Raw genomic sequence first — 21724 nt, 5'->3', positions numbered from 1 at the left:
GTGAAGGTGATGCTCCCTCTTTTAGGATAGTGGAGGCTAACTCCCATCATGCACAGGGTTCCTTCACAGCAACCCATTCAACTTAACGGCTGGGTGGGAAGCCAAATCCAAGTTTCCATCGGTCACCTTTCTACACCACACCATTCTTCATGTAATGTCAATCACTGGAGATGGCTTTCGTGATTTACTTCCTGTTCTGAACTCCACTTTGTCATTGGCTTTATTGCAATCTATACTATGCTTCTTTTTCTCACTCTCTCCTAGCAGATGATGAGTGGAAAATCAAGACTGAAGGAGAAGCATGCAAGTCACTAGTAGAAAGAGCAAGATGTAAAAAGAAAGGACAACAGAGAAAAGCAACAAAAGAAAAGCAGGAAAGGAAGAATGAATCTCCTCCTGTTCATGCTGGTGACTGCCATGAAACACCAATCCAAGAAGAAATAGAGAAGCAAAAGCAAAAGAGGAAGCCCCTCTTGTGTGAGAAAAGCATTGATTATAAACTGTGGCTGAAATGTCACTGTGGAATGAAGAGAAGGGAGGAGAAACCATTAAAATGCTTGGAATGTAGAAAGAGCTTCAGTCAGAACTCTCAGCTTATTAAACATGTAGAGAAATCATATGAATGTCTGGAATGCAGAAAAAGTTTCAGATGCAACTCAGGGCTTAGGAGACATGTAAGAATTCACACAGGAGAGAAACCATTTAAAATCCTAGAATGTGGAAAGGACTTAATTCGCAGTATATATCTTAGTGATGATCTCAAAGTTCATACTGGAGATAAAAGGTTTAAATGTTTGGAGTGTGGAAAGAGTTTTAATTGGAAATCATGTCTTAGGAGACACCAAATAATTCATACAGGAGAGAAACCATTTCGATGCTTGGAGTGTGGAAAGAGCTTCAGTCTGAACTCAAATCTCAGAGAACATCAAAGAATTCATACAGGAGAGAAACCAATTAAATGCCTAGAGTGTGGAAAGAGTTTCAGTAGGAGCTCAGCTCTTAGGACACATCACATAATCCACACAGGAGATAAACCATTTAGTTGCTTGGAGTGTGGAAAGAGTTTCAGTCGGCGCTCAGCTCTTAGGAGACATCAAATAATCCACACAGGAGAGAAACCATTTCAATGCTTGGAGTGTGGAAAGAACTTCAAACAGGGTTCACATCTTAGAGAACATCAAAAAATTCACACAGGAGAGAAACCATTTAGATGCTTGGAATGTGGAAAGAGCTTCAATAAGAGCTCAAATCTTAGACAACACCAAAAAATTCACACAGGAGAGAAACCATTTAGATGCTTGGAGTGTGGAAAGAGCTTCCGGCGGAGCTCAGCTCTTAAGAACCATGAAAAAATTCACAAAGATAAGAAACCATTTAGATGCCTGGAGTGTGGAAGGAGCTTCAATCAGAGCTCAGTTCTTCGAGAACATGAAAGAATTCACACGGGAGAGAGAACATTAAGATGCTTGGAGTGTGGAAAGAGCTTCAATCAGAGCTCATGTCTTAGAGAACATGAAAGAATTCACACAGGAGAGAAACCATTTAGATGCTTGGAGTGTGGAAAGAGCTTCAGTCAGAGCTCAGCTCTTAAGAACCATGAAAGAATTCACACAGGAGAGAAACCATTTAGATGCTTGGATTGTGGAAAGAGCTTCAGTCGCAGCTCAAGTCTTAGAGGACATGAAAGAATTCACACAGGAGAGAAACCATTTCAATGCTTGGAGTGTGGAAAGAGCTTCAGTCAAAGAGGAGGTCTTAAGAAACACCAAGAAATTCACGCAGGAATTCAAGAGCTTCAGTCATAGCTCAAATCTTAAGAAACACCAAGAAATTCACAGAGGAATTCAAGAGCTTCAGTTGGAGCTCAGATCTTAAGAATCACCAAGGAATTCACACAGGAGAAAAACCATGTAAATGCCTAGAGTGTGGAAAGAGCTTCAGACAGAGATCAGTCCTTGCAAAACACCAAGGAAATTAAATTCAGAAAGGAGCAAAAACAACAACAAACTCCCATGGGCATATAAAAAGCAAACGTAAAGTTGTGCCATCAACTCAGTGTCAACTCCTGGCAACCACAGAGCCATGTGGTTTTCTTTGATAGAATACAGAAGGGGATTACCGTTGCCTCCCGCACAGTATGATATGATGCCTTTCAGCATCTTCCTATATTGCTGCTGCCCGACAGAAGAGTTTCCCATAGTCTGGGAAACATACTGGCTGGGATTCAAACCAGCAGCCTCTTGCTCCCTAGGCAAGTTTCTTCCTCGCTGTGCCATTAGATGGCTTGGGCATATAGAAGTGGATGCCAAAAAACTGCCCCACCTCTCGTCCCACCAGCTCCTTGAAATGTTACTTTTGGGGGTTGTAGGAACCTTGGGAATAAGTTGGGATGGGACACGGGAAGATGAAGGAGACACTCCTCAAAACCAATGCAGGAATATTTCACAAATGGCCTTATTAGGTATGTTTATTTCCAACATACTGTATATTAGCAACATGCCCTTCACAATAACAACCAGCTCCTACAATAAAATAAAAGTCTAAGGACAAAACACACAAATACATTATTTGCACAAACTGGAGGAGGAGGAGCACTGTTCCAAAAAGAAGAGGAATGCCAGTTAGGCTTGTGCCCGAAACATTTCGGCGGCCTTTGAAAAGGCCGCCGAAACATTTCAGGTGTGGGGGCGGATTCGGTGCCGGCGGGGGTAGGGCTTTAAGGGCGGGGGAGAGTGTACTCACCTCCCCGCCGCGTTTCCCCCGCCGGCACTCTCCGAATTTTAAGCCCCTTGGGGCGGCAGCGTTCCTCCCTGCCGCCCTGTTCCCCCCGTTGGCCGGAAGTCCCAAGCGCGTGTGCGCCCATCGGGCGCACGCGCGCTCGGGACTTCCGGCCACTTCCGGCCAACGGGGGGAATGGGGCGGCAGGGAGGGACGCTGCTGCCCCGAGGGGCTTAAAATTCGGAGAGTGCCAGCGGGGAAAATGCGGTGGGGGGGGTGAGTACACTCTCCCCCACCCTTAAAGCCCTATCCCCGCCGGCACCGATAATTTTTCGTGCACATCCCTAATGCCAGTTCCTTTAAGGTCTTTGATAAAAACCAGTGTTCCACAGGTGCAGTTTCCCTAACTCTTAAGGGCATCTTACACCTTTTAAGCCAGATTCAAACCTGCTTAATCATCATGGTCCCTCACCACCCAGGCATTGGGAGCTGCAGTTCTTTGATGAAAGGGTTCTAATAAAGACTTCTCAGCATTTGCACAAAATTGCAGTTCCCATTGGTTTTTTTGGAGGGTTGGGAGGCCCAAAATGATGAACACTCTTTCAAAATAGTTTAAATGTGTGGTCCATTCCCTTTTGGAATACGATCACCATAGCACAACCCTTCTCATTCACTTGCCAAATTACTCTCCATCTCTCTTTAACAAGCCTCCATCAATTCAAGATCTACTGGGGAAGGTAGACAAAATAGGTATCCCTTTTTAATGCAAGTGCTGAAGACCTTAATGATGTCCGAACAGACAGAACAGAACTTGGTAAGGAGGCAGGAGAGAAAAATATGCAACTCAAAGGGGGAAAACATTCCTCTAGTCTTCAGAAGGGAACTATCAAATTTGAGCTGTTTGAAAGATTTACTACAAATTAATTAGGAAAAGTAGAAATTCTTAAGACTAGGAGGAATGGTTCCTACAAGGACTGCAGTTAAAACGTTAAAACAATTCAAAATTTTAATGGTGAAAATTATTTAAAAAATTTTTGCCAGCTTTTTGTTTATTCTTAATAATTTTTTAAACATATTTGTATACTGCCCAAAATGCAAGTCTCTGGGCGGTTTACAACAAAACAATACAAACAAATAAAAAGGTTAAATGTTAAAACAATTTAAAATTTAAAAGGTGAAAACTACTAAAGATCAAACAATTAAAACAGTATCTAATGAAAAACCTGGGTGAAGAAATGTGTCTTGACTGCCTTTTTAAAAGTTGTAGGAGATGGGGAGGCTCTTATTTCAGCCAGGAAGCGTGTTCCAAAGCCTCAGGGCAGCAATGGAGAAGGCCCGTCCCTCAGTATTCACCAGACAAGCCGGTGGCAACTGCAGATGAACCTCTCCTGATGATCTCAATGGCTGATGTAGTTCATAGCAAAAAAAGATGTTCTCTTAAAATTTCTAAATGTTTTAAATTTTTAAATTGTTGTGTTTAATAGTGTATTTTATTTTATTTTTCTTGTGTTTATTTTAATGAACTGCCCAGAACCCTTGGAGTCAGGTGGTATATAAAATACATCAATAAGAAGAGAGAGGAGGCAGGCCTACAGATGGGGTATGCCCACATCAGTGGCCACTCCTCTGGTCACTGCCCCTGCCTAGTTTCATAATAAGCATATAGCATGTAAAGCTCAGGGAAACTTATGTTATGGGAATGTCTGGAATGATTCCATTTTTAAAGGAGCAGCATATATAGAAACTTAGTTGCTGGTATTTTCACACTAACAAGTCTGTTCCCTAGCCGAAGTATGTTGGTGCCATTCTCCATGCTGTGTTCCAAGGCAGTGAACACTCTCTTTGCTGCTCAAGTTAGTTTCTCTGAATGGGAAGTCAACTGGATTCCCCTGGACGGGAAGCCAAAGGACTGGATATCCCTGGTGCTTCCCAGAGATGGCTGCTCCCAGCGTATTCATCCCCCCGTAGTTCCTCCTCACATCTCCAGGGCCAAGCGGGCCTTTTCTACTGGACCCAGAATCCACAGGGCTAGCTGTTCAGGCATGTGGAGATGTTGGGAAGGCACATGGGAACACTAAACATCCCAGATGGCCCATAGGATTTCCCAGCCCGCCCGCCCCATGGGCCCCTGTGGTGCTGAATTGTGAGGAACGGCCAGGGAATGATCCACTCTTGGAACAGCTGCCTCCACCTAGCACCAGGAGGGTGCTGCAAATTCACTGGAATGGAGGGCCCAGAGCCTTACGGGAATGGGCAGAGCCCAATTCACGGGAATGGGCAGAGCCCAGAGGGTTACGTTAATGTTAGCAACTATGCGGAAGGCCCAGAATGTCCACAACAAAGCATCGGTTAGTCTTAAATCAGAATGGGATTAGGTGGTTGGTGGGTTGTTGTTTTTTTAAAAAAAATAGATTTCCAAGAGAAGAGGTACCTAAGGAATGGTTGCTAATTATGCATTATAAGTTATATACGTTTTTGTTTATATGCCAGATAATTGTTTATATGCCAACATGATCTTATTTTGTGGTGACCCTGCCTCCCCACCCCAATGAGGTTAACCGGAAATGAACACCTGACCTTGACAGACAAGCTGGCAACTCCTGGTCCTGACCAATCAGTCCACCAGGTGGGTAGGACATGAGAGCTGTGGGGGCTTCTGGGAGCAAGAAGCAGGAAGTCTGTGCAGAGAGGCTAGAGGGGAGTGACCAGCATGGAGGTCACTCCTGCACGGGACTCTGCAGATCCTTGAAAGACAGGATTGCAGGTGGCTTGATCTTGCCAGGACTTGAGTGTCAAGGGGAATGAAGCCAAGGCTTTGGGGCCTCGGATATTAGAATAGTAAAAGTGTGTTTCGTCAGACTTTGCATTAGGAATTATTTTGCTTACTGTGTGTTGCTTTGCATTCCTAAATATCTGTTCCTTGCAACAGAATAACTATGATTTCAATGTGTACCACCAAAGAACGACCTGGTTGCTTTGAAATATTATTGTAATCAAGCAAGTATGTGCATCAAAAAAGCCTCAGATGGGCCAGTCTGCAGCAACTGGAATAAAAAGGTTTTTCTTTCTTGTTTTTACATGCCTCCCAAGGTGGTTATTAATCCAGCAGGAGAAAGAAGGGGTGGAAAAGTCCACTAGTGCAAAATGCGTCTCTAAAAGAGCTTGGCCACTTAACATTAGCTTCAGGTGCAGGTAAACGCTTGGGGAGCAGGTCTTTGTATTTACCCAATCTCCAGTCCCAGAGAGACCCATGGACTAAAGCACTCTAGTCCAATGGTCCGATCTCTGAAGGTTTTAGAGTGCTTGGTGGCAGCAGTAAACTAGCATAACCTCTGTTTGACCAGAATCTTTATGGTTTTCTTAACTTTTGGGTCTTGAAAGTTCAAGATTAAACACCAGCCAGCTTCTGAGGGCACACAAAGGGATGACTCAGAGCTAGATGCTCCCTCGTGAGAAGAACTGGTCAAAACTGGCCAGCTAATTAACCATTCACCTGGTTAATAGCTAAAGGAAAATACCTGTCTGGCTGCCTGCCCTGCAAGGGCTTTGCTTCTTAGCTGCCTGGAGCTCAGCCTGAAGAATGAGCATGAAGATCCTTTGCTAAGCAGTGTCTTCTCTGGTTTGCATTTTGCTGGGAGACAACATGTGAGCACTCTAATATATTCCCCTTAGTGGGTGGGACCATCTTTGGTAGTCATAGGATAAGAGGAGAAGTACATGTGTGGATTGCTAACTTGGTGAAAGACAGGAAACAGAGGGTAGGTATAAATGGAGAGTTTTCACAGTAGAAGGATCTAAGTAGTGGCGTTCTCCAGGGATCTGTACTGGGACCAGTGCTTTTGAATTTATTCATAAATGATCTAGAAGTAGGGGTAGGCAGCAATTTACAGATGATACCAAACTCTTTTGGGTAGTGAAATCCAAGACAGATTGCGAGGAGCTCCAAAAGGATCTCTCCAAACTTTGTGAGTGGGCAACAACATGGCAAATGCAGTTCAGTGTTGGCAAGTGTGTAAAGTGATGCACATGGGGACGAAAAACCCCAACTTCCAAGTATCCGTTGATGGGATCATAGCTGTCAGTGACTAACCAGGAGAGGGATCTTGGGGTTGTGGTGGACATCTCGTTGAAAGTGTCCACTCAATGTGCGGCAGTTGTGAAAAAGGCCAATTCCATGCTATGAATCATTAGGAAGGGGGTTGAAAATATAACTGTTAATAGCGTAATGCCCTTCTACAAAACTATGGTGCGGCCACACCTGGAGTACTGTGTACAATTCTGGTCTCCACAGCTAAAGGAGGACATTGTAGGCCTGGAAATGGTGCAGAAGAGGGCAACCAAGATGATCAGGGGCCTAGAGCACCTTTCTTATGAGGCAAGGCTGCCAGGAATGCCTCTAACAAGGGCACCAGCCCCAGCACAGCGGTTATGCCGACAGCAGACTGTGCATCCTGTTGGCCCATAAAGACAGTGGGTGAGACCTCGTTATAGGATGACCTAGGGACATGGGCGTACAGCATGTTATACAAGGGGAGGCATTTGTCTCCTGGCCCAGCTGCCTCAAAGGGCCCCCCAAGGCCAGTCCCCCATGGCACAGGGGTAGGGCATGCACTCACCCCACTGCGCCTGCCCGTCCTGATGAATTTGCAGCCGGTCAGGCAGGCCGTGCAATGGCCTGTGGCCTCAAGGGCTTTCCCTTGTCTTCAAAAGGCAAGATGACCATCTGCACCTGCACACCCTCTCTCTTCCGTCCGGGCAGGGGTGGGGTGGGTCAGTAGCCGCCTGCCTGCCTCGTGTGCCATGAGGCCGGACAAGAGTACAGGCAGCACGGCAGGCGGGAAGTTGGGCAGCGGCAGCAATGGTGTCAGAAAGAAAGAAAGAACTGTTACTTACTTGAACAAAGGAGACAAGGAGTAGGATGGAGAAGAAGCTCCACTCCAGAGAGTAGCTACAGCCTCGGCTGCTCTCTGACCCCTGGGGTAGGGACTGCTGGAGCCTGTTGGCCATTATGTCCTCGCTTTGAAGCCACTCTTCCCCTCCTCCTATTGTTGCTCCCTTTCCTTCCCTTAGCTTCCCTTCCCTTCCCTTCCCTGTTTCTCTCCTTTTTGATATCTCTCTCTCTCTCTCTCTCTCCCTCTCTGTCATCCCATTGGAAACAACGGGGCACGGAGTTTGGGGTCCACTCTACTCTCCCGAAATGTATTTAACATGAGGGAGAAGAAAAAAACACTTAAGAGTTGGGGAGGGGAAATATTTTGGGAGGAGGTTAAAACACAGGGGGAGTTCAGTAAAATGAGGAGGGGGGACTCCTCAAATGCTTGTGGGGGCATCTGCTCCCCTGACAGCTGGATATACGTGTGAAGGTATATATCCCATTGAAAACACGAGGCTCCTTCCGCCGCTGCTACATAATTGTGAACTCTCTGTGCAGAGGCATATCTAGGGAAAATAGTGCCTAGGGCAAGCACTGAAATTGCGCCTCCCCCCCCCAAAAAAAATCTGACACCCATTTTTCTGATAACTTTACCATAATATCAGCTCAAAAAATACAAATCAGGCTTGTTAATTAACAAATCTTTTTATTTACAGATTATGGCACTACATGAAAATTATAACTGCAACTTCCTTGCTTTCACTGATGCAAATCGGTCTATGATGTGATCAAAGTCAGTTTTCTGACTTTCTTTTCCAAATCCAGCAGTGTATGTTAGCAACCCCCCTGCCCCCCCAGCTGCTATCTGCCAGCAAGCAGCAACATTCACACCTTTTATTTATTTATTTATTTATTTATTTATTTTACATTTTTTTTAAATCCCGCTCTTCCTTCAAGGAGCCCAGAGCGGTGCACTACATACTTGAGTTTCTCTTTCACAACAACCCTGTGAAGTAGGTTAAGCTAGCTGAGAGAGAAGTGACTGGCCCAGAGTCGCCCAGAGTAGTTTCATGGCTGAATGGGGATTTGAACTCTGGTCTCCCCGGTCCTGGTCCAGCACTTCAGCTGCCAAACTATTTTTGCAGGCTACCACCACTTATCTTTCCAGAAACAACATTACATCACATCCAGCTAGGCTAACCATGGGTGCAATGTACTGGAGGGGCAGGGTATAGTCATTTTAAATATTCTAAATAAATATACACAGGAGTTTCTACACACTTCTCAACAGCTTAATTCCTTGAAGCACAAGTTCTTCAATCATTTGACATCTTATTTCTGCTTCTCTCACTATGTGCCATCTGCTTTTCAAAGTCTTTCCCATAGAGTTTAGACAAAATATAGACACACTTTTCACCCTCACTCCTCCTTCAAAAAACAAAGTGGGAACAGGACCCCGGTGTCCTAGGTGGCTCCCAGCCTTCCTGCTTTAATTCCTCAGATGCCACCCTTCTGTTTAGAGACTATCAGGGACTCCAGTGCCTCCATTCTTTTACTCTAGCAGAAGAACCCAGGTGCCCTGGCTCTCGGCTTTCCTTTTTTCTTCCCAACTCAAAAGGGGCTCTGAATGCCAGCGTGGTCTGCTCCTCTTTCCTGCCAAAAGAAGTCTGGGGTCTCATCCTGGTTCTAAGCAGCCATAACTGTTTTTCAAGACGAAGAGGAAGAAGAAGAAGAAGAGGACGCCTCTCACTCCGCCTGCCCCAGCGAGTAGGCGATGCTGTCCCGTCGGGGGGTGGGGGAGGGGGCACCGCCGCCACTAGTGAGGAGAGAGTCGCACACCATCATGAACCACTGAGCAGGGCCCAGCCGAGGAGGAGTTGGAGGAGGCAGTGAAGCAGCCGCCGCCGTAGGCAGCAGCAGAGAAGCAGTACTTTAGGGAAGCGAATCCCAGGAGCCATATGGCAACCCCCCCCCCCCCTTGGTAGCAACTAAAACCGATTTTAAAGGGCAAAACGTGGAACGATACATTGGTGGACCAGGCAGTGGAAAATGAAATCCAGGCACTGGGAAGCTGGATACTACAAAACATGAACTGAGAACTAAGATTTCTACTTGCCCTCTCCTCCCTCTTGCACTCACTGCCCTCGGCTGCAATGGTGCACTTTTTCTGGGCTGCTTATCGCCGTGATTGACGGAAGCTACTATGGCTGCCTTCACCACCTGAGCCCTCCATCCTTGGGGCTCGCTCCCCCTGCCTGCTCTCCTCTCACCCGTCCCAAGCCCTCCATGCGGCTCGCTTCCACCCACCCACCTCCATTTGCTGCCGCCGCCGGCGGGCAGGAACTTCCTGGCAATGACTGAAGGCGCATTCAGAGCACGCCTGCGCCCTCATTGCCAGGAAACTCCTGCTGCCAACCCCGGCAGCAGCAAATTCAGGCGGATGCTCGATTGGGCTGGGCAGGGCATTGGGAATAAAGGCAGCTAGAGCTGCAGCCTGCAGCCCCAGAGAGGAAAGCAGGAGAGCAGGTTGGGGGGAAGCAAGCGAGCGCTGTTGGCCCGTTGAAGAGAGAGGCGGCAGGCAGGCAGGATAGGGGAACGGAAGCGAGCTCCATGGAGGGCTCGGCCAGGGAAGGAAGCCATAGCTGCCGGAAAGGGGCAAGTGGGGGGAAACAACAAGCTCCGTGGACGGAGTCCCGGCTGGCTGGGGCGTGAACTGCAGCGGTTGATTGTTTTGTCCACGGCAAAGAGTGGAGGACAAAGAGTTTAGGACAAAGAGTGGAAACCTCTGCTGTTTGCGCCCCCCTCTCCTCCCCACCCCACCCCGCAGCAGATCTCTGTCCCACCCTGCTGCTCGGCCCGCCCGGAGATTCTCCCGAATTGAGAGTGCGAAGCGCTGCACGTGCACCTGTGCAAGTGTGTGTGTGTGGAGGGAGTTTCAGGCGCCACCCAGAGCTGGAATTGATGGCGGCAGCGGTGACGGTGAGCAGCAGCGGGCCCACCCAGCTTGGCGCCCCCGCTGGCTGACTGGAATTTTTTTTAAAAAAAATTAATCTTAAAAACCATTTTGTGCATCATGGTAGGCACTTCTGTGTCCCCTCAACTCGCCCAGGGCACGTGCCCTGCCTGCCTCCCCCTGGTTACGCCACTGCCTGCTCCCCCTCCTCTCCCCCATCCCGTTGCTTCCATTCCCCCCAACTCTCTTGGTCACTCATCCATCCCTTTACTCTATCCCCCTCACCCCTCTTGGTCATGACTGCAGCACTGCTGGCGGCTATTGGCTAAGCTGCAGCCCACTATCACCAGAGACCTCCTCACGCGAGCCCCGCTCCTGCTCCTCCCCACAGGAACAGCAGCGGTTGACAGGGCCCTTCATCGCTGCCTCCACTGCCATGGCTGCTCATTCCAATCAGGCTGCTGATAGGCTCGGGCCTGTCCCTCGCCCTTCTTTCTTTCTCACTTACCCTCCCGTTTTCTCTCTTTATCTCTCCTCCACTGGTTCTTCCCCACTCTTTCTTCCCCCTCCCCTCCCTCCCTTCCTGAGTTAACAGATCTTGTTCATCTTGTCTCTTCATCTAATTCACACAACGGCAGCCTCCTTCTCCTGAAGGGGCTCTTTCCTCCCTCAAGACCCCTCTCATCGCAGGCTCCTGCCCACTATCCTTATAGAGAGATACCTCTCCTCTACAGTCAAGAACATCTTCCTACCAGTAACAGTTGCATTCCAACTGACCTTATCCCTCACAGACTTCTCCTCCCTATCTGCATATGGAATCCCCACTGCCCAATCACCGTGGTGCTTCTGCTCTCACAGGTTCCTTCTCCCTATCTGCATATGGAATCTCCACTGCCCAATCAGGTGCTTCTGTTCACGAACTGAACTCTCCTGAGAGTTGCCTTGCACGGGATTAGACACGGGTATGCCTTAGAGAATTAGATAGATAGATAGATAACAACTTCCACAGAAATCATAGTTCATATATTAAGCACATATGGTCCGTCTGTACCACCACAAGATGCCACCCTACAGGATGCCTCCATGTCCTCCCCCCCACTGCCACAGGCCCTTTCTCAACCCATTGGGGCATCCAGTGCTTTCCCCCTCCTAGCTCAGGAGGGCACCATGCCTCCCTCTCTTCCGTTCCCCTTCCCTGATGTGAGCTAGGATTAATGCCGCCCCCCTGCCCCCAGGGATGCAGGAGCTCTTTCCAGGTTCATTTCTTTGAGGTATCAGAGAAAGACATTAGGTGGGAGGGAGAAAAACACTTGAGGAGGAGGGGTGAAAAGTAGCATTTTGATAGTTCAGTAAAATGAGGAACCACCAAATCCAATGCTTAGGATCACAATGCTTCCTGTGTCTGTTGCATTTCTAACTGTCATGCAGCTGTTAAAGACCCATCAACCCTGGCGGGTTTCAATCCTACATCATAGACCTATCACGCCCTTTATCGACGTGAGCAGTTCGCTCTTTGGAAGGGCAAGCAAGCAAGGGAACCAGCCCCCATTGGACTCCCAACTGAGATGACAGCTCAGAGTTAAGGTGAGAGAGACATGAATCCTAGAAAGGCCAAAAGGGATCCTGATTGGCCACAGTCTCTTCCGGCCCCACCCCCTTCTCTGGGAAAGAGGAGGACTCTGGAACCATTGGGGGGGGGAGGGCTTTATTTGGAGGGGACAGGGGAGCCCCAGAGGAGGAGGAGGAGAGGAGGAGGAGAAGGAGAGGGAAGAAGCATGAATGGATGATAAATAAAGGGCAAAGAATCGAGGGAATAGTGAGTGGGTGGAATCTCTCAAGGGCAGAGCAAAGCCCAGGAAGTGAGTGGGGGGGGGGCGAAGGAGGGAGGAAAGTCACCCCCAAGCAGCCCCCCGCACTTCAGCTCATGGGGAGGTGGCCTGTGTGGGGCTGATGATCCCTCTGCAGTTTCTCCCAAGCCAAGACAAGCTTCTTTGCAAAAGGAGGAGGCTTTGAGGAGACAGAAGCCAGTTTTCCAGCTGCTTGCCCTCAATAGCTTTGCAGGGCCCTAATGTGAAAGCAGGAGGAGGAGGAAAGGGGGAGAAGCAGATCTGGCTGGAAAATTTGGGGAGGAAAGAGGGGTGGGGGAGAGAAGGCTGTTGTGGGCAGCGGGGGATGCACAGCCAGCCTTTTCCCCAGCCAGCCTTTTCGGGGGAGGAGGCACTGCATTGGTCTGTGACTTGCAAAGGAAGGAATCTCCTCCCATTCTGCAGGGGCCAGTCAGTGGCTTCATCCATTAGAGAAGTTCCTGCTGCAGGGACCAGTCTGTTGGTGAAACAACTTTGGCCTTCTTGAAGGCTGCCTTCCGAGCACGGAATTGGGGATGGAAATGCAAGACTCAGGTGGCCCAGAGACCATCAAGGCTGGGAGCAGTGAGGAATTCTGGGAAAGGGCCCTGCAGGAAATCTTGCATGAGGACACGCTGCCTTCATATGTACAGCACCAGCGCTTCAGGCGGTTCCGCTACCAGGAGGTTGAGGGACCCCGACAGGTTTGCAGCCAACTCCACCACCTTTGCCGTCAGTGGCTCAGACCAGAGCAACACACAAAACACCAGATCATGGACCTTGTGATCCTAGAGCAGTTTCTGACTATCCTGCCCACGGAGGTGGAGAGCTGGGTGAGGGAATGTGGAGCAGAGACCAGTTCGCAGGCAGTGGCCCTGGCAGAAGGTTTCCTCCTGAGCCAGGCAGAGGCCAAGAAGCAGGAAGAGCAACAGGTGAGAGAGTCAGTGGAAGGTCAAATGAGTTCTCTTCATCATATGTTCATGTATATAAATAATTGATATCTCACCTTTCTGCAAGACCTCAGGGTATCACTAATATGAGAAAGAAGTAACACTAATTAAGGGTTGGGTCTGCTTATTGAAATGGAGAATCATATAAGCAAGGAGAAATGTCCTTAATTTGCCCAGATTTGTCTCAGTGCCCTTGCAGGGAGAAGTATCCTAACCTTCCTCCTCCCACTCACCCTCCTCTGCCATTGCCTTTTCTAAACCCTGCCTCCCCCTTCCCTGCCTGGGATTTCTGTTGGCTTTTCAGGTGCGGAGGCCATTAGCAGAAGCAAACTTCAATGTTTCTGAGGCAGAGAAGACTCTATCAGAGGCCAGACAGAAGCTGCTGCACGTAGGGAGCTCTCAGGAGGATCATGCAGATCCCACCTCACTGGGTAAGGAATAATGGATCCCACTTCTGCTGGGTCTCGCTTAATCCCATGTGCCTAAAAAGGGGTACTTCTTCGTCAACTTCTTGAGTCTGTCTGAGGGGGATGTTTGTCTCTAGCCTCTCCTGCACAAGGCTGGAGAAGTCTTTAGAGCAGAGGTGCACAACTCAAATGCTGTGGAGGGCTGAAACCAACCATGACTTGGTGTGCAGGGGCTGAGACCAATTTTTAGACCCTTCATTTAGGGCACTGATTATTAAAATTTATAATTAAATCAAATCAAAATGAAATTCATTCAAATTAATTTAATTAAGATTAAACTGTAAAAGCTCTTGCAGGCCAAGGTGAATCAAATCACACTGAATTACACTTCATAACCATTCTTTTTATTATTTATTTAAAATATTTCTATACCACCCAAAACTTGCAGCAAGACCCTTATTGGATAACCTCAGATGTGATGGGAGGGTGGAACAGCTCTTTGAGATGGTGTGGGGACCCAAGCAGAATCATTCATTTCTCAATCCAGTTGTGACTTAGGAATTAATTGAATGGAGGAATCCAGTTGGAGCGTAGGTGGGGGCACCACTCCACAGGTGCGAGGGCAAGGCGGCCAGTTCTGCGGCCTGCTCCATCTGCCCTTTCCCACTCCCAAGCCTCCCTGTCCTCCTTCAGATGGGGCTCGGAGCTTCTTGGAAAGGAGGGTGAGCAGCTGGGAAGGCGAGCAGAGCCCTGCCTGGCCCCCCTCTCTGCTGCCCTGCCTCCCAAGCCCCTCGCTTCCATCGGGGCCTGGGAATGTGGGGGCACATGCTTTCTAATGGAGACGGAGTGTGCATGCGTGCCATCACTCTCATCAGGAGGGCAGAGGGACTCCGGAGGAAGAACACCAGCTCCCACCCACATGTTCTCTTTGCTGGTTCAGCCGGCAGCATCCGCCCCAGGCACATGCCTCAGAGAGCGAGGCAGTGCAGGACCTTTAGGACTGCCTGCCTGCCGACTTGCCTTGCGTCCACTGGCCGAGGAACAAGTATGTACTCAATGGGGTACATTCTCCTCTGCCCCCACTCCCCTGCCCCCTGCTCACTTCTCCCCACCAGTTCCGGAGCCCCTCGCTGCTTCTGAGAGCTTCCTGGAAAGGAGGGCCCGTGTGCGCTCTGAAAGAGATACAGAGCACCTGCCTGCACTGAATGAGGCCACGCATGTGCCCTGTATCTTTTTCAGGGCTCAAACACACCCTCATTTCCAGGAAGCTACCAGGCCCGAGGGGCTCGGGAACTGGTGGGGAGAAGCGAGTGGGGGCGGGGGGGAGCAATCCCCACGGAGGGCTCAGGAGGCGAGTAGCGGGCCAAGAGAAAAGGCCTCGCGGGCAGGATGTTGTGCTGCGTGAGCCTGTTTTATAGTCCACAGCTGATGGGATGGACAGTGGACCATCAACCTGATCAGAGCTGCTTTGGAGCAGGGAGCTTTTAGAGCAGTGGCCCTGCAGGCTTGATGGGCAGGGCAGCACGCGGGGAAGGAGAAGGGGGGTGATTTTTGCTCCTTTTCTCCCTTGTCCTCACAAAACTGCTGCTCCCTGCCAGAAATATGTCCATGAGTGTGGCACAGTACAACTATAATATTTATGTACCACTCATCAAACAAAGTTCTCAAAGCAGTTTACATAAATAAATAAATGAAGCAATCAAACATGTCCATGGGATCAGTCCTTTTGCGGGGAAGGGACAGAAGCCAACAACACTTCCAGATCTCATCCCCCATGTGCTGCTCTCCCCATCAAGCCTGCAGGGCAGTGATGCTTCCTAATGTAACATTTTATTGCTCGACAAAAAAGGATTGCTTTTGTCTCTCCTAGTTCATGGAAGACCACTGGAGGTGTTGACAAGATCATGGCTCCCCTGTGTGGATGGAGAAGCAGCTTCTACGCAACCAGATAAGGTAGGAGAGGGATCATGTGGGGGACAGCCTAGGTGCCTTTCCCTGAGCCTGAAATAATATATGCCTCTCTGTGATCTGCTGACTGGGAAGGCCAAGAGGCCATGAATCTTGCCAGAGGAGCCTTAGCTGCTCCATTTTAACTATCCTCAGAGATTTGTGTATGTGCAGGGGTGCACCTAGGTAATTTGGGTGCCCAGACCACACACACACACACACCCCGCAAGGCCATGAAAAACCTTCTTTGGGGAGCCTGCTCTGCCAAACCTCTGCTGGTTCCCCCACCCCCTTTTTTTCTCTTTTAAAATTTCTTACCATGGCTGCGGGGTGGCTGCGGGGGCCATTTGGGCACCCAGACCACCCAGTTGCTAGCCCCACCCCCGCCATTGTAAGAATTAAGAATTTAAAAAAACAACAACAGCGGAGGATTGGGGGGCAGGTGTGGGGTGGCACCCAGAGGCCCCCGGCCCCGGGCATTGGAGGTGTGTCCTGGACCTTGAAGGACTGGACTGGGCCCCCAAGGTCCGGGGCTTAGAGCGCCTCTGTGTATAGGGGTGGGGGGACTGTTTTCTGACCTGTGAGTCCAATATGTTCTTCTTTCAGGCTGCCATGTCCTTTGCGGAGGTGGCTGTATATTTCACGGAGGAGGAGTGGGCCCTTCTGGATGCAGACCAAAGAGCCCTGCACAGAGCAGTCATGGAGGAGAACAGGCAGAATGTGGCCTCTCTGGGTAAGGCTCCCTCACTCTCCAGGAATGGCTGCTGCTGCTTTCTTTATGGGGACCCAGCATTCCTTCTTGGTGTATTCTTCTGGCAGGGTTGTGGGGCCTCTCTGCCGGGTTGGGAAACACTTATCCAGCGGTCTGTTGTTGGAACTGTTGTTGTTGGAAGTGATCAGGGGCTTCGTGATCAGGGGCTTCTTGTTGGCTTGCCTTGGGAGGATGTGGAATATTCTGAGAAAGTGCTTCTCTTCTCTGTGTTTGAGCCCTGCTGACTTTTCCACCAAGATTGCTTTTTCCATTTGAATTTCAAGCCAAACTGGGAGAACAGCAGCTTCCTTCTGGCATCAGACTGATACTTTCTGCTTTAAGCAGTACAGCATCACTGACTGGCTTTGGGGGCATTGGGATGGGACCCTCTGCCAGCTGGCACCACTGCAGGGGCGTAACTACTATTAGGCAAGGGGAGGCAGCTGCCTACGGGCCCCCACGCCTCGAGGGGCCCCCCAGAGGCAAGTCACATGACTATATATTGTGACGCTCTCTTAAATACCCAGGGCCCAAACAGTTTAGGACTTTATAGGTTATAAACAGCAGAAACGTGTTTTATTTTGCCCAGAAACATATTGGCAGCCAGTGTAGATCTTTCAAAATGGGAGTAATATGGTCTCTCCTAGATGACCCAGAGACCAATATGGCAGCCGCATTCTGTACCAGTTGTAGTTTCCGGACTATACACAGGGGCAGCCCCACATAGAGTGCATTGCAGTAATCCAGTCTGAAGGTTACCAGCATATGTACCACTGTTCTGAGGTCGTTTATCTCAAGAAACAGACGAAGGTGGTGTATCAGCCAAAGCTGATAGAAGGCACTTCTGGCCACTGCCTCAACCTGGTATACAAGGGAGAGGTTTGTGTCCAGAAGCAACCCCAGACTACGTACTTCTTCCTTGCATATCAGCCGTAGCTAACCCTAACCCTAAGGACGACCCTTGCTGCCACCACTCTCTGCTGGATTAGGGAATTGGTGAGGGGCAGGTCCGGTGGATGCTGTAAAGGTGGTGCTCCCGCGTTTAGGATAAGATGCCAACTCCCATCATGCACAGGGTTCCTTCGCTAATGAACAAGAAAAAAACAAGGGGAACACGGGTAACAGGCAAAAACTATATAGCAAAACCCATGTATAAAGACAAAGGCAATAATAACAGAGGCCTAACGCAGGTAGTGACCAGATTGAACATATAATGACAAATCCCACAGGCACCCATATAATGACTGTCAATGAGTACAGAGATAAGGGCTAAACAAGCCCCACACAGTGAAGAATGTAAATTAAACAACAGTTTAAACATAGGTGGATTGCTATTTTGAACAAGTGTTCGTTTGATTTGATGTTGTTAATTATCCAAAAGGCCCTTAAAGAGGCAGAGGTTATTCAGAAGGAGATTGTTACTTGTGAAACAACATTGAAGAAATCAGTTGCTCCTGATACATTTGAGAAAAGGTATAAGGATCTGGATGTGAATAGTTTACAGTTTCAGGAGAAACTTAAGGAATTTAAAAACTGAAAATTTGAAAGAGACAGTCGGGATTATACATCAGGTTATGTTTATAATTGGATTATGCCTACAGGTATCTCTTAAAAAATGGTTAGATGGAGGGACCCTATTAGTACATCTGATACTGAGGGTACCGATACAGAGGAGTCAGCTACTACTTCGGGTGATGACAGCTATATTCAGGAGAAGAGACCTCGTTTGGACAGAGCTTCCAAGAGCCATTTTAGGGGGTCTCAGTCTTTTCGCAGGGACAGGAGACCCCGGGGCAGACGGAGGATTTAGTCATCAATTTGAGCTCCCGGACTTTATAGCAATAGCAATAGCACTTACATTTATATACCGCTCTATAGCCAAAGCTCTCTAAGCGGTTTACAATGATTTAGCATATTGCCCCCAACATTCTGGGTACTCATTTTACCGACCTCGGAAGGATGGAAGGCTGAGTCAACCTTGAGCCCCTGGTCAGGATCGAACTTGTAACCTTCTGGTTACAGGGCGGCAGTTTTACCACTGCGCCACCAGGGTAAAGGAACTGTCTGTTCCTTATCCCAACAGGAACAGACAGTTCTAAATCTGGGTCTTAGTTTTGTACCTAGACCTAGATACAATGATTTTGATACCCGGATAGATTTATTCAAATTGATTAGACTTTTGAAATTAAAAAGGTTTTTTGGGGATACACCCTCTGTCATTCCTGATGTGGTGAAACCCAAATCCAGGTTTATACCTAGTGGAGAGTATCCTGCGGTTCAGGTGTTCTAAAAAGTAGTGGAGAGAGACATTAAGAATCTGGAGATGAATAATAGAGCCAGGGTGTCCAATTTTTCTATAGAGGACTGGCACACACTTCATAGACTAGTGGAAGATTCCAAAATCATCATTAAAGAAGCTGATAAAGGGGGAGCAATTCTAGACAAGGAGGACTATCTGAATGAGGTCAGAAGGCTGTTGAATGACAAAGATAGCTATAGTCCTATTCCTCATGATCCTACCTCCCACATTATGTCTCTTGTGAGAATAGTCATTAATGAAGCACTCGCCTTAGGGATCATCACTGATAACTTAGCAAAAGGCTTATTCAATCAGTACCCTAGGGTGCCAGTGTTCTACATCCTTCCGAAGATACATAAGAATGGTTTTCCACCTCCAGGGAGACCAATTGTATCCATTTCTAATTCTGTTCTTGAACCCCTTGCCATCTATGTGGATTCATTTTTGAAACCTTTTGTATTTAAAACAAAATTGTATATTCGGGACACCAAGGACCTCATTAGACAGTTGGAAGGGGGGGTCAGTCTGGAGAGGAGAGCTGGTCTAGGAGAGGAGAGCTGGTCTTGTGGCAGCAAGCATGACTTGTCCCCATAGCTAAGCAGGGTCTGCCTTGGTTGTATATGAATGGGAGACTTGATGTGTGAGCACTTAAAGATATTCCCCTCAGGGGATGGAGCCGCTCTGGGAAGAGCAGAAGGTTTCAAGTTCCCTCTCTGGCTTCTCCAAGATAGGGCTGTGAGAGATCACTGCCTGCAACCTTGGAGAAGCCACTGCCAGTCTGTGAAAACAATACTGAGCTAGATAGACCAATGGTCTGACTCAGTATATGGCAGTTTCCTATGTTTCCTAGTATTCCTAAAGGATCCCTTATAGCAACGCTGGATGTTTCTTCTTTATATACCAGTATACCTTTAGAGGAGGCCAGAATGGTCATAGAGAGAGTATTGGAAACCAGGTAGAATAAGGATCCTCCTACATATTTTTTGTTAGAATTAATGGACCTTATTTTTGATAAGAACTATTTTAGGTTTGATGACCAATTCTATTTCCAAATCAAGGGTGTTGCTATGGGTAGCTCTGTAGCCCCCAGTGTGGCTAATTTGTTCATGTCCGCTTTGGAAGATGTAGTCTTTTGGAATGAGACAGCTAATCCATTTTTTTCTGAGATTTTTATATATAAGCGTTTCATTGATGACATCTTAATCATATTTACAGATACCACACTGTTTCAGTCATTTTTGGGGTGGATCAATGAACTTCACACCGATATTAAATTTACTAGTAATTCCAGTCAGCACATGGTTCCATTTTTGGATACCAATATTTGGGTGACTAAAGAACATAAGTTGAGTTTCTCTTTATACAGGAAACCTATGGATAGGAACACATTTCTGCATTATGACTCTTGGCACCCTGGACATTTAAAGGACAATCTTCCCTTTGGCCAGTTTTTACGGGTCAAAAGAAATTCTACAGATATTATCCATTATCGTAGGGAAGCTAATTTGCCATCCTCACAATTGGTCAATAGGGGATATCCGAAGGAAGTTATATATAGAGCAAAGATTAGAGCAGATACCACTAGACGAAGTGAGTTATTGCAGGATGCCCCGAATAAACAGCTGGACCATCTGATCTGGTCTATAGATTACACTCCACTATCTTATCAGATCAAAAAGATCATCTATAGACATTGGCACCTTGTTTCTGATATCCCTGGTTGTAAAAAAAACCCTATGGTGGCCTTTAGAAAAACCAAGAGTCTAAGGAATTTTTTGACTCACTCAGACTTTACAGTGAGACCATCAGTGAGTAGGGCTGCACAAGGTTTCCACCCCTGTGGGAGTTGTGCAGCTTGTCCGCTCAGTCTTCCCACTACTGAGTATTGGGACCCGGGTCTGAAGAAACATATTAGCTTAATTTTTTTTGCTAACTGTAAGACAAAAGGGACTGTTGATGTCATAGTGTGTCCATATAACCTGTGGTATATTGGGAGCACTATGAGACCTGTTAAGACCCGTGTGCTTGAACACAGATCTAGGCTCAAGCACAGTATATTAGATGCCCCACTAGTGCCACATTTCATTGAGAAATCTCACAGTGACAAGGCTTTCCCGACGATTTCAAGTTTTTTGTGCTGTTCAAATTTATTCCAAGGTCCTTTGACAAACAAGATAAGCAGAGGATCCTTCTTCAAAAAGAATCATTTTTTATTCACAAGTTCAATACATGTATACCCAATGGGTTAAATGTGAATTGTGACTTCTCCTGTTTCCTCTAAATAATCTAAATCATATAGAAAAGGATAGTAACATCAGCACAGCTGGTTTAGCTTTCTCACTCATTGTATAATTGATTGATGGTTGGGGGGAGTATATAACTCCAAGCTCAAGCATTATTCATTAAAGAACATAGCATGTCCGAGCAGGCACGGTGGTGAGTTGCTGCTTTTAGTGACAAGGCTTTCCCAGATTTAAGGTTGGTGTGTTTGTATCTATAACACATGTTTTTACTATGAATGTTGTATTATTGGGCTTTCATTATCATGATCATTAATGCACAGATTACTATACTTCTGATGAAGATTTTCATGAAACAGACCACTACCTAGGAAGTCTCTCAAGATTCCAGCTTTATTTTCAAGATTTCTGTGCCTAGCCTTTTAGGCGAAGGTTTTTGTGCAGAGTGCAGCACTTCGCATGTTTGATGACTGTCTTCTGGCACAGCAGCACCATCCAGAGCATCGTTCATGACCAGCTTTTGAGTGACTGTTGTTTAATTTACATTCTTCACTGTGTGGGGCTTGTTTAGCCCTTATTTCTGTATTAATTGATAGTCATTATATGGGTGCCTGTGGGATTTGTCATGATTTGTTCAATCTGGTCACTACCTGCGCTGGGCCTCTGTTATTCTTGCCTTTGTCTTTATACATGGGTTTTGCTATATAGTTTTTGCAGGGTTCCTTCACAGCAACCCATTCAA

At 47.6% G+C, this 21724-nt stretch overlaps 2 protein-coding genes across 3 annotated transcripts in view; both read left to right on the top strand.

Annotated features, from left to right (window-relative positions):
- LOC128347467 (zinc finger protein 11-like) overlaps positions 1–21724 on the top strand; it is a 45148-nt gene that overhangs the window by 16889 nt on the left and 6535 nt on the right. Inside the window, exons 6-7 of one of the 2 annotated variants that reach the window (XM_053302202.1) lie at positions 265–1740; positions 5002–5014. In XM_053302202.1, the coding sequence (XP_053158177.1) occupies positions 265–1740; positions 5002–5014 (1489 nt within the window). Of the gene's footprint in view, positions 1–264; positions 2702–5001; positions 5015–21724 lie in introns of those variants that run through there. The other variant, XM_053302201.1, reaches the window with a different exon arrangement.
- LOC128347549 (zinc finger protein 213-like) lies at positions 12260–21549 on the top strand. Its single transcript, XM_053302503.1, has 5 exons — positions 12260–13320; positions 13643–13769; positions 15616–15698; positions 16299–16425; positions 21306–21549. The coding sequence occupies exons 1-5, from the start codon at positions 12925–12927 to the stop codon at positions 21398–21400; spliced, it is 828 nt and encodes a 275-aa protein (XP_053158478.1). The 5' UTR covers positions 12260–12924; the 3' UTR covers positions 21401–21549.

The sequence above is a fragment of the Hemicordylus capensis genome, chromosome 2 (genome assembly GCF_027244095.1).
Source record: "Hemicordylus capensis ecotype Gifberg chromosome 2, rHemCap1.1.pri, whole genome shotgun sequence".
NCBI lineage: Eukaryota > Metazoa > Chordata > Lepidosauria > Squamata > Cordylidae > Hemicordylus > Hemicordylus capensis.
This window is presented reverse-complemented; position numbering and strand designations above follow the sequence as displayed.